The 18,399-nt window shown below is 43.1% G+C and overlaps 1 protein-coding gene across 3 annotated transcripts in view; it reads left to right on the forward strand.

Annotated features, from left to right (window-relative positions):
* The window catches only part of LOC141117547 (cholesterol 24-hydroxylase-like), a 63,409-nt gene that overhangs the window by 26,188 nt on the left and 18,822 nt on the right, over positions 1–18,399 (forward strand). For 2 of the 3 annotated variants that reach the window (XM_073610446.1, XM_073610447.1), the window contains exons 2-5: positions 9,618–9,695; positions 12,049–12,130; positions 12,372–12,442; positions 14,528–14,614. In XM_073610446.1, the coding sequence (XP_073466547.1) occupies positions 9,618–9,695; positions 12,049–12,130; positions 12,372–12,442; positions 14,528–14,614 (318 nt within the window). Of the gene's footprint in view, positions 1–5,063; positions 5,290–9,617; positions 9,696–12,048; positions 12,131–12,371; positions 12,443–14,527; positions 14,615–18,399 lie in introns of those variants that run through there. The other variant, XM_073610445.1, reaches the window with a different exon arrangement.

An 18,399-nucleotide genomic window follows, 5' to 3' on the forward strand; every position in this document is an offset into this window, starting at 1 on the left:
AATCCAAGACCGTGGCCGAGATCTGCACCAGCAGGTAGGTCAGCCTGGAAACCCATTCCAGATATTTCAGATCTGCCCCCCCAAGAAGCGCTTGTGTCTAGTGGTAATATAGTAGTAAATCAAAAGATAATATATGAACAGCTTATAGTGGTAAATCAGTCCAGTTGACCTATAGACCAGAGTATTGGGCAAAATTATCCATGATCCAGAGCACAGCCCTTAGGGAAGGGCCCAAATCATTCAGAAAGAGAAGTAAGTAATCCGCATACAGGGCCAAACACAGCCTTATACCCCCTACCCCTGCCTTATACTCCCTACCTCTAGGCTGGGCTCCATCATCAAAGTGAATAGACAAGGTCTGTTCAAGACAACAGGGGAAACCCTGTCTAGTACTCCTGTAGATACGGAAATATGGGGAAAAAGTATGGCCAATTTTAATGGCTGCTCTAGGTTGAAAATAAAAGTATAGTAATCCAGCTTAGAAAATTTCAGCTCAAAGTCCATATAAGAGTACCCTCTCCATATACTTCCATTCCACAGAATCAAAGGCTTTTTCTATGTCTAAAGAGACTACAACCCTAGCCCCCTTTGTTTTGCATGATTTATCGGGAGATGGGAAAAAAGCCTTCATGTCTGTGGACCTATGTGGCATAAACCCGGTTTGGTCTACATTTACTAGCAAGGCTGTGATGTGGGATAAACGATTGGCCAGTACTTTGGTTAAAAATGTTAAGTCCATGTTTAACAGCACAATTGGGCTTTATGAGGAGCATTCTGTGGGGTTCTTCACTAGTTTTGGAATTAACACCACATATGCGTCTAACATGGAAGCTGGTAGAGTAGAGCAATCTAGACAATGTTTATATAAAGAATGCAACCTCTGGGTCAAGAGTTCTGTATTGCTCCTTTACCACTCAGCTGGGGCAAAAAAAAATGGAGCACCAGGTGGGAGTACAAATTACTCTTGAGGCAATGGAGTAATATACACTAACACCAAAGGTATACCATGTAAGTCGGCCAGTAGGGACCATGAACCACACAGAGAGAGGCCCCAAAAAGAAAAAAAAATGCAAACATGACCCATTGCTAACTCCCTGCTAACTAAGAATAGTCCTAGTGCACAGCCTGATCCCAAAATGGTCCCTCCCAGGAAACACTAGGAGAAACGAAAAAAAAGACTATGGAGCGCAACCGCCCCAGCCAAAACAACGTGCACTGTAGTTCAGCTTTTTAAACAGTAACCTCCATGGGGGAGTGCCAAACAGGAAGTCTATGAAGGTAAGTACATGCCAGTCATCCAGTCTTATTGCATGCAGGCCAAGAGTCCAGGGTGCAAGCTGTATGATAGCATATCCTGGTTACAGTGTCCAGACAAGGATAAGCAACACGGGTGTCCAACCAGGTGAGCACAGCCCACAATGCCAGGGAGGGAACTAAGGAGAACAAATGAGTTTCTAATAGCGAACGGGATTTTTTTTGGGGGAAAATCCATTTATTCCAAAATCAAATTTAATTTAGTGTAGCTAAATTTAAAAAACCCCTGAAAAATCAGCATAAAGGATATAACCTACAGTCAGTAGGGTGTGTCTCTTGTGCCAAACCAATAAAATGGTTTACTGGTGGGAGCCTCCTCAGATCCTGCTTAGAAGACACACTGCTGACGCCACAATGTGAATGTCATGCCACTGAGTTCTTTATGGACTTTTTTCAAGGACTAAAAAGATTTGTTTTTCATTCCTTGCCTATTGTTTTTTTTTTTTTTTTTTTGGCAGTTGCACCAGTGCCCCCCTTTTGTTCATCTGGGTATGTTTAGGGCGCTAATGCCCTTTAAAAATCTCTTTTTAATTACTGTGTCTCTTGTGGTGATTTCTCTTCTCTTAGTAGGAATCCTCCCCCATCCATGCCCCAACCTCCACAACCTCTGCTGTAATTATCCGGTGCGGTGGGGGTTAATAGAACTAAGGTCTGTCACCAGCTCTCATCAAGAGAACCCAACTATGCCCACCCTTTTGCCAAGCTCTGCCATTCATAGTGGTGTACTTAGTACAGTTTGCACCCAGGGCCAGCCATTTTTCTTCCACCCCCCCTCCCCCCTCAAAATAGAAAGGTAGGAAAAAGTGTATCGGCAGTGGGTGTGGCCAATTTGCGGCAACAGTGGGGGGGGCTTCAAAAAACATTGTTAAATAAAACCTGAATCTTCTCCTCCTTTACTCACCACATGCATTTCTCAGTCCTTTTAGTGCCCATTCACACCACAAAACCTCTTACAGATCCGTTCCGGATTCATTTCTGCATGTGTGCTTTTAACGCTTTTTTTGTTGCAGTCCAGTGTGTTTTTGATATTTGATTTTTTTTTTATAAACCATTTTATTAGTCTCCAGCATTAGTTAAAGACAAAAAACACACTAGCCATGTAGTCCAGCACACGCAGGGGCAGACTATCTGGAGCCAATGCCCAGAACACGGCACTGACATAGCAACAAAAGATACAAAAAAAAGGAAACATGCGTCAGTTGCGTGTGTGGGTCACGCAGAAGTATGTAAATATTCAAGGATGTTTACCTGACAAAAGTCCCTCCCTTTAAGTTTTTGATGGTTTTTTTTAATGCGTTTCCGAATGCATTCCAGATACTCTTTTTTTCTTCTTTTTTCCTGTTTTTTTTTATTTCACCGTACTGGGGTCCAGTACTTTTTTGATGCACTTTTGATGCTTTTTACCATGTTCCAGTACAGTTCTGTGCAGGAAAAAGCAGCATGTTGTACTTCCCATGTCTTTTTGATGCAGAAAAAAAAGCACTGCTCTGCATGTGGTGTGAACGGGCTCTTACCCAAAAAATATGCTTAAACCACTTGCCGTCCAAGGTACGTACCTGGACGTCCTTGGATTTCAGTGGCTATATCGGGATGATGCCTGTAGGTATCATTCTTTTCAGCTGGCGATTCCGTTTCATGCAGAAGTGATCTGAGTGGCTAATTAGCCACTCGATTACTTCTGCAGGTGGTGGAAGGGGGTTACACCCCCTCCCACCGCCGCCTCTCCCGGGCCCTGCAGTCCTATTGCGGAGGCTGGGAGCTATGCGACCAGCAGCGATGGCTGCCCTGTACACAGAGAGAGGAACTGACATCATTCCCCTCTCTCTGTAACCCCGGAAACCCGGAGCAACGACCTTTCCCCCCCAGCACAGACCCCTTAGCAAAGACTGACCTCCCCACTAGGCTCCTCAGTACAGACTGATCCCCCACCCAATAGACCCCTCAGCACAGATTTGCGCCCCAGGAAACCCTTCAGTAAAGATTTGACCCCCATTCCACTACAGAACCCTAAGAATAGACTGACCCCCCTAAGCATAGACTGACTTTCCTAGCACTCACTGAATTTCCCAGCACGGACTGACCCCCCAGTACAGCCCTCCACCCAGCACAGACCCCTTAGCACAGACTGCACCCCCCCCCCCCCCTTCCAGTACAAAAACCTAAGAATAGACTGACCCCCCTCAGCACAGACTGACTTCCCTAGCCCTCACTGATTTTCCCAGCACAGATTGACCCCCCAGTACAGCCCTCCGACCTCCTCCCAGCATAGACCCCTTAGCACAGACTGACCTCCACAATAGACACCCAGCACAGACTGACCCTCCCCCTAATAGACCCCTCAGCACAGACTGCCCCCGTCCAGTAGACCCTTCCGTACAGACTGTCCCCCCCTTCCAGTACAAAACTCTAAGAATAGACTGCCCCCCCCCCCCCCCCCAGCACAAACTGACTTCCCTAGCACTCACTGAATTTCCCAGCACAGACTGACCCCCCAGCACAGCCCTCCCCCACCACTCAGCATAGACTGACCTTCCCAATAGACCTCTCAACACAGACTGACCCCCCCCCCCCCCAATAGACCCCTCAGCACAGACTGACCTCCCCAATAGACACCCAGCACAGACTGACCTCCCCAATAGATATCCAGCACAGACTGAGCCCCCCCCCCCCAATAGACCCCTCAGCACAGACTGACCTCCCCAATAGACACCCAGCACAGACTGACCTCCCCAATAGATATCCAGCACAGACTGAGCCCCCCCCCCCCAATAGACCCCTCAGCACAGACACTCCCCCAGTAAACCCTTCAGTACAGACTGCCCCCCCCCCCTTCTAGTACCCCCTACAGACTGACTTCCCTAGCACTCACTGAATTTCCCAGCACAGACTGCCCCCCCCCCAGTACAACCCTCCCCCCTTCCCCCAGCATAGACCCCTTAGCACAGACTGGCCTCCCCAATAGACCCCCAGCACAGACTGACCCACACATAGACCCCACAGCATAGACTGACCCCTCCAATAGACCCCTCAGCACAGACTGACCTCCCCCCCAATAGACCCCTCAGCACAGACTGCCCCCCCCCAGTAGACCCTTCAGTACAGACTGCCCCCCCCTACAAAACCCTAAGAAAAGACTGACCCCCCTCAGCACAGACTGACCTACCCCCTCAGTACAGACCCCCGCAACACAAACCCCTCAGTACAGACTCTCCATCCAGCACAGAATGACTCCCCCCCCCCCCAATACAGCCCTCCCCTCCAGCACAAACCCCTCAGTATAAATTGACCCCCCCAGTACAGACCGCTTACTACAGATCCCCCAGAACAGATCAACCCCCCTACAGAGACCGGTGACATCCCCCATTTGTCTATATGGCGGGTGGGAGGTGGTTAAAAAAATTTTTTAATTACTTTTGAATGACATTCGTCGTGACAATAAAGGTAATGATAATGATGATTTTCATACACGTTTGTAAAAACGGTCATTAAAAAATTGCCCAGTGTATGGCCAGCTTCGCCCAATAGTAATATGCATATCTCATACCTAAGACACTGCTGGGCAAGCTGACAATCCCTATAGCAGTCTGCACTGCCCTAGATGGAGTTGCTTTTAGTATTGGAGTATCATGAGATTAGGAATAAGGAGTTCCGTGCGGTGTAATGATAAATCAACCATCATGCCCTCTGGATACATACATGACACTTCATAGTGATAGGAAAGGCTCCACCCCCTATCCCCACACCCACTGCTTTACACACCTTGCACCTGCAGCACCAAGCACACCTATGTATAGGCTGACAAGCAGGTGAGAACATTGTAGAGTCTACTGCAAACAACATGGAACTGTGGGCTCCCTTCTCCTGGGCTTGCCTGGTTCTGCTGGGCTTGGCTGTCTTCTGCTTCCTCCTCTACTGTGCCTACATCCACTACATCCACCTGAAGTATGACCACATCCCGGGACCCCCCAGGGACAGGTGAGCACTCAGTACTTTGCATTGCTGCAGATATAAGGACCATAAATCCATCAAACATGGAACTTTGTATCAGGCTGGGTTCAAACTATTGCGAATTGGATGTGGTTTTCCCCGTCAGGAGATTGCGGCCGGCTCTTTATGGAACCAGTTCACACATCTCTGGGGCGGAATATGTCTTCTGGTCCGAAGACGGAGTCCTGTGCGTCTTCTGGTCCGTTTCAGGTCCAAATTCAGCCAAAAATTTGGACCGAAATCGGACCTGAAACGGTGAACAGGGACACACCGGACCCCTGCTGTGACATGCTCCGCACGGCAGTGTGAACCCAGCCTCAATGTTTAACCACTTGACTTTTTTTTTTTTTTTTGTGATAAAATCTGTATATTTTTTTTTTTTTTTCGCTAGAAATTACTGTAAACCCCTCCCAAAATGTTATATTTTCTGAAAGCAGAGACCCTGGATAATAAAATGGTGGTAGTTGCATTTTTTTTTTCTATTGGGCAATAACTATGCAGATATTTATCAAACGCATATTTTCAGGAAAAAAAATACACTAAAATGAATTTTAGCACCCCATTTTTGGTACAATTTACAGTGGAACTTCAATCTTACAATCAAAATATATATATATATATATATATATATATATATATATATATATATATATATATATATTTTTTTTTTTTTACCAAAAATATGTAGAAGAATACATATCGGCCTAAACTGAGGAAAATTTATTTTTTTTTAGCAAAAAGTAAAAGATATTGTTTTTTTTTTTTTTTTTTTTTTTGTGATAAAATCTGTATATTTTTTTTTTTTTTTTCGCTAGAAATTACTGTAAACCCCTCCCAAAATGTTATATTTTCTGAAAGCAGAGACCCTGGATAATAAAATGGTGGTAGTTGCATTTTTTTTTTCTATTGGGCAATAACTATGCAGATATTTATCAAATGCATATTTTCAGGAAAAAAAATACACTAAAATGAATTTTAGCACCCCATTTTTTGTACAATTTACAGTGGAACTTCAATCTTACAATCAAAATATATATATATATATATATATATATATATATATATATATATATATATATATATATATTATATTTTTTTTACCAAAAATATGTAGAAGAATACATATCGGCCTAAACTGAGGAAAATTTATTTTTTTTTAGCAAAAAGTAAAAGATATTGTTTTTTTTTTTTTTTTTTCAAAATTATCGCTATTTTTTTGTTTATAGTGCAAAAAATAAAAACCACAGAGGTGATCAAATACCACCAAAAGAAAGCACTATTTGGCTACAACGTCGCACGACCGCGCAATTGTCGGTTAAAGCGACGCAGTGCCGAATAGCAAAAAATGCTCTGGTCAGGAAGGGGGTAAAACCTTCTGGGGCTGAAGTGGTTAAGGTTGATTCGAGTAAATTAAGGGTCAATATGGGGGTTAAACAGACTAACATATACATTTTCTTTTTACTTGACAGGTTGCTTTAACCCCTTCACGCCGACGTAACGCAAATATGCGGCCTTCGGCTTCAAGAAGTTGTACCGGGGTGATGCTTGCAGCTGAACGCATCACCCCGGTAATGTTTTTTAGAGCCAATGATCGTCTTTCTTCTAATGACAACCGATGTGGCCAAGCAGCCGCTCAGCCTTTATTCCAAGCAGTGGGAGGGGCCTCCCTCCCACCACCCTCCGCGGCTCACCCAGGCTCTCCTGTTCCATCAGGAGGCCCAAGCGACCAGCCGACACATCCGTCGACTAGCCGGAGACCTGAACAATGCCGGAATCGGCTTCGATCGGGTCTCAGATCTAGTAACTCGAAGGCGATGTCATGACATCACTTCTGGTTTATGGAAGACTTAAAGGCGTCAAATTTAAAAAAATTACAGTATTCAAAACTGCCAAACTTGGCGTTTTGAATGCTTTTAAGTGCAAAGGAGGGATTTGGGGTTTTATAGACCCCAGATCCCTCCATAAGGAGTACCTGTCGCTCCCTATTACTGTCGCAAGGGATGTTTACAGCAATAACTGTGACAGCAATAAAAGTGATCGAAGATAAAATAATTTAAAGGGACAGTGTAAAAAATGTAAAAAATTAAATTAAAATAAATAAAGCATATTTTTTTATTTTTTTTTAAAGCGCCCCATCCCTCTGTACTCACTCGCAGAAGCGAGCACATAAGTCACGGCCTCTAATGTAAACGGTGTTCAAACCATACATGTGAGGTATCACCACGATCGTTAAAGCAAGAGCAATAATTCTAGCAAAAGACCCCCTCTGTAACTCTAAAAGCGTTGACTATGAAGATATTTAAGTACCGTAGTTTGTCGCCGTTCCACGAGTGTGTGCAATTTTAAAGCGTGACATGTTAGGTATCAATTGACTCGGCGTAACATAATCTTTCACATTATACAAAAATATTAGGCTAACTTTACTGGTGTGTGTTTTTTTTTCTTATTAGTGAAAGTGTATTTCTTCCCAAAAAATTGCATTTGAAAGACCGCTGCACAAATACAGTGTGACAGTGTAAAATATTGAAACAACCGCCATTTTATTCTCCAGGGTCTCTGTTAAAAAATATATATTATATATATATATATATATATATAATGTGTATGTGTTTTGGGATTCCAAGTAATTTTCTAGCAAAAAAATACTGCTTTTAACTTGTAAGCAACAAGTGTCAGAAGAAGGCTTAGGCATGAAGGGGTTAAATTGACTTAATCTGCAGATCTAAGTTCATCCATTTGATCTGTAGATCAATAAACAGGAAGACACAAAAAGAAACAATGTTTCTCTTTATCAGCAGCTGAGCAATGTTGTTGATAAACATTTTTGTTTTGTTTTTTGACAACTCCAATTGCAACAGGGCAACCCCACTGACAGCTGAATGAGTCATCGGTTGTTAAGGGCGTGGCAGCCCCGCTCCTTAACAACCGATTACAGCTTTTATTTTAGCATTTCAGCTGTCAGTGGGGGAATCCCGCTGATAGCCGAAAGAGCCAAGCCTGAAAGTATCGATTTCAGGTATTGAAGCATTTGCACGAATACCGATACTCGCGCAAATGCTTAGAATCAGCACGGATACCGGTATTGGTTCAATCCTAGTGACAGGTGCTCTTTATGGAGACATTGAGGGTGTATTAGATGGCTAATGTCTCCCCTGCCCTCCAATGTAGCTATTTAAGCACAGATCATGGACAGAAAGTTGCATCCTGGGCTACACTGGCTGAGGAATGGCAGCTTTCACTGATGTAATACTTTTTCTGGGGTCATTAGTCGCAGGAGGGATACACTAATAGGGGGATACGGGGATAGTATGGTTAATTGGGCCCAATTTGGACATTTTCACTTAGGGGTGTACTCACTTTTTTGTTGCCAGCGGTTTAGACATTGATGGCTGTGTGTTGAGTTATTTTGAGAGGACAGCAAATTTACACTGTTATACAAGCTGTACACTCACTACTTTACATTGTAGCAAAGTGTCATTTCTTCAGTGTTGTCACATGAAAAGATAGAAGAAAATATTTATAAAAATGTGAATATGTGAGATACTGTGTGTGTGTGTGTGTGTGTGTGTGTGTGTGTGTATGTATATATAAATTAATTCTTTCGTTTTTATTAAATGTTTTTTTTTCTCATTTTTTAAAACATATTGTGACCAGAGCAATACAGTATTACCATAGTACCATCAGGATTTATTTTATCGTTTTTCTACACAATATTATTGCTTATACCAATACATTTAATTGGTATAAGAAACCATTTTTACTGAATGAAGCTGATTCATTCGGTGAGTATTGTTCTGATTAGCTTGATTGGCCACAGCTAATCAAATGGTACAAATGGGCTGTGATTGGCTCTGTGTGTACCATGTGATCACTGTGACTGTTTCAACCTATACTTCTTTGCGGTTGTAAAAGTGCCAAAAATAGTACCATCTGAGAGATTGTATATTCCTTAGTTTATCTAGTAGGGATGAGGCACCAATCAGAATTCACTCACAATTCTCAACTATATTGTGAGCACTGTGACCAATCACAGCTAGAGACACAATTGTATAAAATTGATGGCATGAAAGGTAGCCATCCATCGTGTACAATTGTCATGTGATCTGCTGTGATCATAGCAATCACATGGTATCGGCAGTGGGCCGGCACAGTGATCTGTCATTGGCGGTGTCTGGTGTATCGCGGAGGGGGGGGGGGGGGGGGGGGCGGGGACACACGGTGGTAATATGCCTGTTAAACCTTCTGATTGGTGCACAATTTGCACTGCACCTTATTAAATATTCTAATTCTCAATGAACATGATTCCTCTATTACAGCTTCTTCATGGGTCATTCCCCGACATTCATGAAAGTGACCAAGGACAACGGACTTGTTTATGACTGTCTCCTTGACTGGTAAATATTTCCAATATTCCTATAATATAAAGTTCTAATTACAAACCAAGATTATTCTATGTCTTATGATTATCTCACGGGGGAGGGGGGGGGGGGGTTCAGTTAAAAATGAGAGTAACTATTTCACAATGTATAACGCTGGATGTTGTTGGCAGAAGTGGGCAGATCCTGCATTTTTAGCTGTCTGTACACTATACTATACGCATGTAATTGTGTACATTTACATGCATCCAGCAATACAGTGTACACGGGGGGCCCATTGGCCGCTGACAAATGACTTGTCACTATTAGGGATGAGCTCCTGAGGTTTAGCAAACAACCAAACTTAATGGGTGCTTAGATGAGCCGAACCGCTGGCTGCATCTAAAAGTCCAACATTAAGGCCCCATTCACACGTCAGCGTTTTGTAGCTGGAAGCTCGATGCTCCAAAACGCTGCAGGAGAAAAAAAAAAAAGTCAATTCTTCTCTATGGAGTTGGTTCACAGGCTGTAATTGACTGCAAAGGATTTGCAACCAAGTATTAAAAAGTAAGTTTGATGGATGATTGTTAATCTGTCCCATTACTTTTGATCCCTTTAAAAAGTGGGAGGCACATATACAAACTGTTGTAATTCCTACACCGTTCACCTGATTTGGATGTAAATACCCTCAAATTAAAGCTGAAAGTCTGCATTTAAAGCACATCTTGCTTCATTTCAAATCCATTGTGGTGGTGTATAGAGCCAAAAAGATTAGAATTTTGTCGATGTCCCAATATTTATGGACCTGACTATATATATATATATATATATATATATATATATATATATATATATATATTATATGTAGCGCTGGTAGATTTATGATCTACCATCTGAAATTTAGTGTGAATTGCTCGTTAGAGGAAGTTAGGTTTGCCTCTGTTCCAGCTTGGCTGACGTTGTGATTCCACACTGAGCCGGTGGGTGTCGTTGTTACCCTTAGCTGGTGTTGGAAAAGCAACGTGTTGAAGCGTATGAGTGCTCCTCTGTCCCGGAGACAACTCAGTGGAGGTGGTCCTCCGAGTTGCATTCTGGGAGAGGGTATTTATGGGACAGACGCCATGCTTAGGGTTCGTTTTACAGCCATCTGCTGGCCCTCCTGGCCGACAGGTATGCGTTAGAGTACCACCTCGTGGTCCTCCGTTTCGGAGGCCCGCGTCGCTGCGGCGTGTGGGTGGGCCCAGAAGCTTGTCTGGGGCCTACCACAGCAGCCGAGGAACGGTCCTGAGCTGTCTATCCTGAGTGAAGAAGCTGGACAACCGAGAAGATCCCAGGGGAGGACCCGTCATGGAAGGATCATGCAGAGTGCTGGTCTGGAGAGGGGCCTGGTGACTCGGTTGGAGGACGTATCCTGAAGTAGTCTTATTACATAGCACTGCCGGGTTGGCTTAGAGGTCCAAGTACTGTGTCTGACATTCACCGCAAACCAATACATCCTGTGGCAGAGGATCGTACGGGTTTATTCCAAGCAAGTCTGTGGCAGAGACTTTTGTTCGTGCTACGTACTGGCTGCTAGGCAAGCGAGAGAGGCCTATCCAGGCGAGCAAGGAGTGTGTCCCACAAGGGGATCGCATCCAATGACAGTATTCAGAAGGACGTTCTAAAGAATTCTAAAGAAAGGTATTTGAGCTTCCCTGCAGCTTTCCTCCTGCCTCTTTCCTGCTACTTCCTTCGTTATTTGGTTCAATAAAGCATTGAAAACGTACTCAAGTGTTGGTGCTTGTATTGTCCAGAGGTAAACTCAACGGAACCCTAGACCCGATGCCGGTGAAACAGAGGTATCGAGAGTGAAGGTAACAGAACGCTTAAACCAGCAGCTCCACCGAGAGTTAGTGATTATATATATATATATATATATATATATATATTATACTGACGGTGTCAGTAGAGAGGTGGACAGTGTCATTAGTTTTTATGTTTATTTTATTTTTTACAATTGTATTTTTTTCTCTCTTTCTCTCTTTTTCGCTCTTGAGATGTACTGGGGACTATGGAGTATGGGATTTGTGGTGTGCATAGAGCAGTGCACATGACTGTAACTAACGTGCACTGCTCGTTCCAAACAGAAGTGGAGGGGGAGAGGTTTGGGAGCTCACGGAGGACATTAGAAGGAGGCAGACAACATAATAAACAACATAAAAAAACAACTTCATGAAAAATACATTACAGGGCTATTAAGTAGTGGATGTGTATTGATTATCTTTGGGGAATATGGATATTGTTTAAGGTTACTTTGAGGGGTTATCTGCGATACATTCAATTTTTTTTTTCTCTTCTTTTAGGTTTAGATACGCTTTATAGGAACGGTAAATTGAATTGTTCCTTGTTTCAGGGTGTTGAAGTACGGCCCGGTTATCCGTTTCAATGGTTTGCACAGGGTTTTTTTACTTGTTACCGATCCTGAAGGAATAAAGGTAAGTACAGGCCTGTAAAGCTGTCATCAAAGCCAAATACATGGAGCTCAACCTGCGGCCCTCCAGCTTTTGCGGAACTACAAGTCCCATCATGCCTCTGCCTTAAGGAGTCATGCTTGTAACTGTCAGCCTTGCAATGCCTCATGGGACTTGTAGTTCTGCATCGGCTGGAGGGCGGCAGGTTGAGCGCCCATACCTGCAAACACCTTGCCAAATTAATTGGATGTTCTATTGTCTTCAGGAATTCCTGATGTCATCAAAGCACCCGAAGGACCAATTTTATGAAGATATATTCTATTTGTTTGGAGTACGGTAAGTGGCACAGACAAGGTCGCAACTAAAAATCAGAGAGGACACCCATGCGATTCAGGTGCGGTGCGGAATTCGCAACAGTGTTAATTTAGTCGACTAAAATGACTAAAACATTTTAGTCGACTAAATGCAGGGCTTTTTTTCAGCGGGAACGTGGGGGAACGCAGTTCCGGCACCTCCTGCACTGAATGTATGTACTGGCAAAGGGTGCTGGGTGCTGGGAGATCTATTGTTGATGGGAGGGATCTACTGTTGAAGGAAGGCTCTATTGTTGTTGGCTGCTGGAGGGTCTATTGATGCTGGCTGCTGGGGGATCTATCGTTGCTGGGGGTCAATTTTTGCTGGGAGGGATCTACTGATGAGAGAGGGTTTATTTTTGCTGGCTGCTGGAGGGTCTATTAATGCTGGCTGCTGGGAGATCTGTTGTTGCTGACAGGGGTCTATTGTTGCTGGGGTGGATCTGTTGTTACTATGGTGGATCTTTTGTTACTGGAGGGTCATTTTGTTGTGGGGGGGGGTCTATTGTTGAAAGGGAGGATCTACTGTTGAAAGAAGTGTGTATATCTTAATTATTATTAATAAAATCTATACAAATTACTTAGCACCACAAAATGATACTTGGTTATGTATTCTCTAAAAAGGGCCGTACAGGAAGGTGGGTAGAGGATGGAACCAAGGGACGGTGCTCAGAGGTGGATAGGGGGCAAAGACAAGGGGTGACTTTAAAAGGGGAGTTCCTGAACCTATTCTCTGAGGAAAAAAAGCCCTGACTAAATGAATACTATTTTAGTCGACTAAAATACGACTAAAACGATTGAGATGACTAAAATGCGACTAAAACTAAAATGGCATTTTACTCAAAAGACTAAGACTAAAACTAAATTGAAATTTGACTTTAAAATTAACACTGGTCTGTAGTGCATGTTCATACCTCAATACCATAAATAATAACATATTAGATTTTTCACTCCAGCAATATATAATGAGTTTGGAAATTGTAGAGAAATGTTAACTACTGCATTACAATTTAATTACACCCATTAGATTATAGACGACTAAAATGAGTTTTAGTCGACTAAAATGTAGGACATTTTAGTCGGCTAAAATTTACTGGTGATTTAGTCAACTAAATACGACTAAAACAATTGCAGAAGACTAAAATGGGACTAAAATGCCATTTTAGTCCTAATACTAAGACTAAAACTAAATCGAAATTCGCTGCCAAAATTAACACTGATTTGCAGTTTCCGCACCACATCCAAATCGCACCTGTGACGGGAATCGCTTTTGGCGGACAGCACCCCATTCATATGAAAAGTTAGCAACACCCCAAAATCGGTTCACATTACGCAGTGCGATTTGTGAACACCTATGCCAGTGATGGCGAACCTTGGCACCCCAGATGTTTTGGAACTACATTTCCCATGATGCTCCACTACACTGCACAGTGTCAGAGCATCATGGGAAATGTAGTTCCAAAACATCTGGGGTGCCAACGTTCGCCATCACTGACCTATGTGATCTGATTCAGGTGCGGCAAAAAAAGGGTCCTGCACGATTTTGATGCGGTGCGATTTGAGCCATCTAGAATTAATGGCTCAAATCGCACTTCTGCAGAGGGGGATCAGGAAGGATTTTTTTCCCCGGCTGTAACAAATCGGATCGTGCTTTTCTGGGGTTTTTCACCTTCCTCTGGATCAACTGTGGGTATAGGATTGAGTATAAGGGATTGTATGATTATTTTTATTTTTTCTCTTTTATTGGTTGAACTAGATGGTCTTTTTTTTTCAACCTGACTAACTATGTAACTATATGTGATTTGAACAGGAATGCAGTGCGATTCCTGTTCAAACCGCATACAGTAACAGCACCAGTGTGAACCGGTCCTCCTGCGTCATTTTGGTGCGGATGCGATTTGAGCCACACAAAATGTACGGCTCAGATCGCACAGACATCGCATGCGACGTGCACAGGAGTGTGGTGCAATTCCTGTGCGAATCGCATGCGCTGCCCCGCACAAGTGTCGACCCGGGCTCAATGTATTCATCCAACATGCCTCTTTTTTTTGCTTTCTGCCTACATTAGATTCTTGGGGAAAGGATTACTGACGGATCGGGATCACCAGCACTGGCACACGCAGAGACGACTGATGGATCCTGCCTTCAGCCGATCGTAAGTAAACCCTCTCCAGTAAGATTACTGACAGGTGCATCTCAAAAAATTTGAATATGAAAAAAGGTAATTTATTTCAGTAATTCAATTCGAAAAGTGAATCTCCTATATTATATATAGATGCGTTACACACACAGTGATGTATTTCAAGCATTTCTTTCTTTTAATTCTGATGATTATGGCTTACAGCTAGTGAAAGCCCAAAATTCAGTATTGCAGAAAGTTTTAATATTACATAAGATCAATAAAAAAAAAAAGGAATTTTTAATACAGAAATGTTGGCTTAGTGAAAGTCTGTCCATGTACAGTATAGTATGCACTCAATACTTGGCCGGGGCTCCTTTTGCATGAATTGCGACATCAATGCGGTGTGGCATGGAGGCGATCAGCCTGCAGCACTGCTGAGGTGTTATGGAAGCCCAGGTTGCTTTGATAACGGCCTTCAGCTCGCCTGCATTGTTGGGTCTGGTGTCTCTCATCTTCCTCTTGACAATACCCCACAGATTCTCTATGGGGTTTAGGTCAGGCGAGTTTGCTGGCCAATCAAGCACAGTGATACCATGCTCATTAAACCAGGTATTGGTACTTTTGGCAGTGTGGGCAGGTGCCAAGTCCTGCTGGAAAATTAAATCAGCATCTCCATGAAGCTGGTCAGCAGAGGGAAGCATGAAGTGTTCTAGAATTTCCTGCTAGAGGGCTGCGCTGACTTGATAAAACACAGCGGACCAACACCAGCAGAGGACACGGCTCCCCAAATCATCACTGACTGTGGAAATTTCACACTGGACCTCATGCAGATTGGATTCTGTGCCTCTCCACTCTTCCTCCAGACTCTGGGACCTTGATTTCCAAACGAAATGCAAAATTTACTTTCATCTGAAAAGAGGATTTTGGGCCACTGAGCAACAATCCAGTCCTTTTTTTTTCTCCTTAGCCCAGGTAAGACGTTTCTGTCTCTGGTTCAGGAGTGGCTTGACACAAGGAATGCGACAGTTGTAGCCCATGTCCTGGATAAGTCTGTGTGTGGTGGCTCTTGAAGCACCGATACCAGCTGTAGTTCACTGCTTGTGAATATCCCCCAAATTCTTGCGATTATCCCTGTTGCTTGTGCACCACCTTCTACCACACTTTTTCCTTCCACTCAACTTTCCATTAATATCCTTGGATACAGCACTCTGTAAACAGCCAGCTTCTTTAGCAAGGATCTTTTGTGACTTGAGGGTGTCAATGACTGTCTTCTGGACAACAGTCTTCCCCATGATAATATAAACTACTGAACCAGACTGAGAGACCAGTTCGGCTGGGTTCACACTATTGCCACATGCGGCTCACAGCAGGGGGTCTGGTGCGTCCCCGTTCACTGTTTCAGGTTCAATTTTTAGCCCGAATTTTTGGGCTGAATTTGGACCTGAAACAAACCAAAAGACACACTGGAGATATGTGAACCGGCTTTATAGAGAGCCGGTGTCGTGCCTAGTAAGTTCCCCCGGCGGATAAGGTCCCCCTTGTACTGCGCAGGCGCAGATGAAAAAAGCCGAAGATGAAAAACTTCAATCAGCTGTACACGGTGCCCTGGGTCCAGGCTGAAGCCCCACCATCCAAGTGGACCTAGAGGGGGAATAAAAAAGTGGCAAGCGAAGCGAGGCCGTGCCCGAAGCGTGGCGAGCGACCCTCTTACAGGCGCCGTGTACAGCTGATTTCTCTTCTATTCGCCTTCGGCTATTTCCGCCGGCTCCTACTGCGCAAGCGCTGCGCCTGCGCAGTAGAGGGGGGTCCTTATCCACCGAGAGGAACTTTCTTGGCAGAACACCAGCCCCAATCTCTTACCATGCGAATTGGATGCGGGGAAACGCTGAAGGAGAAAAAAAAATCAATTGTTCTCTAAGGAGAAGGCTCACATCTCCACTCTAAATTACCTGAAGCCAAACGTTCTGGAGCTTTTTTTGTATCTCGAATCGGGCAGATTTTTAGCATTTTTATTCCAATAGAAAGGAATAGAAATGTGCATTTCGTGCGCATTTTTGCACGCTATTTTCTGCTCAAATGTAAAAAAATAAAATCTTAATAATGTATAAATAAATGTAAAATAAATACACAACTAAAAATCATCATAAATAAAAATTAATAATACATAAATAATAACCCCTAACCTTAAAAAATATTTAATTAATAATATAATAAACACCCAAACTCGAAAAAAATAAACAAATAATATCAATAATGTATTTCTTTATTTTTTGTTGGGGTTAGGGTGTTTAGTTATATTCTTACTATTATTTTTTTGAAGGGTTAGAGGTTAAGGTTAGGGGTTAATTATTTATTATTACTTTAGTATTCATTTTATTGAATGTATTTATTTATGATGTAGTAGTAGCTACTCTAACGATAATAATATTAAATGAATAATAAAAAAAAGCTGAAATACCTAGCAACATATACGTTTTCTCTATTGGCTAATCATAAAATGGGCAAGTCGCACATAAAAATGGGCCAAGATCGTGCATAAAACGCCCAAAGATGCTACGCTCAGGTGTGAATGCAGCCTAACAGGTGATCTTGCGTTTTTTTTTTTTTATTCCCCTGCAGGAGAAGATCACTTAGTAAAACCAGAACATAATACACACAGTAAACATTGTTAGGTACACATTTAACCCCTTGATCACCCTTAGATATTAACTCCTTCCCAGTCATTACATTACATGACTCCTTGTCATTAGTACAGTAACAGTGTACAGTACTAGCACTAATCACTGTATCAGTGTCACTATTGATGTCAGTTAGTGTACTCCGCCAGCCAGCATCAGCTAGTGTCACATTGCCGCTGTAGTATCCCAGTCCCACTATAAATCGCTGATCACCGCCATTACTGGTATAAAAAAATAAAAAATAAAAAGTTCCAGTGTTTATACCAGACGCTATAACTTTCACGCAAACCAAATAATATACACTTATTTATTTAATTTTATTTTTTTTACCAAAGACGTAGCAGAACACAGTTTGGCCGAAATTCATGAAGAAATTTGATTTCTTTAAATGTTTTATAACAGAAAAAAAATATTGTTTCGTTTTCAAAATTTTTCATCTTTTTATATTTATATCACAAAGAAAACAAACCCAGTGGTGATCAAATACCATCAAAAGAAAGCTCTTCTTGTGTGAAAAAAATGATAAAAATTAAATTTGCGTATGGTGTAGCATGACTGTGCAATCGCCTGTTAAAGCGGGAGTCCCACAAAATTTTTTTTTTTTTAAATAAGGACACTCACCTGTCCAGGGGTCCAGCGATGTCGGCACCCTAGACCGAACCGTCCCTCGGTCCTCGGGGGCTGCCGCCGCCATTCTTGCGGCTTCACTTCCCGATTCCCTACTGCGCATGCGCGAGTCGCGCTGCGCGTTCTCAATGGTCCCCGCTATCTTCTGGGACCTGTGTGTTTCCCAGGAGACAGCGGGGGAGTGCGGGAGGGGGCGTGACTCCCGTGGGAGTCTATTCCCGGAAGTGGGTGCAGAAGCGGGTATCTGCACCCCCCTCCCCCCTGAAAGGTGCCAACTGTGGCACCGGAAGGGGTGAGGAATCCGATGAGCGGAAGTTCCACTTTTGGGTGGAACCCCGCTTTAAAGTAGCACAGTGCTGTATAGCAAAAATGCTAACAATGATGTGCAGCCAACACCAGAGACAATGCATGTGGACAGGAAGTGGCTGAAGGCAGCTGCAGGGGATCAGCAACACTGAGATTGTGCAAACAGAATTTTATGAAAACAAAACAAAAAGGCCATTTACTGTATTT

Source organism: Aquarana catesbeiana, linkage group LG13, assembly GCF_042186555.1.
Source record: "Aquarana catesbeiana isolate 2022-GZ linkage group LG13, ASM4218655v1, whole genome shotgun sequence".
Lineage (NCBI taxonomy): Eukaryota > Metazoa > Chordata > Amphibia > Anura > Ranidae > Aquarana > Aquarana catesbeiana.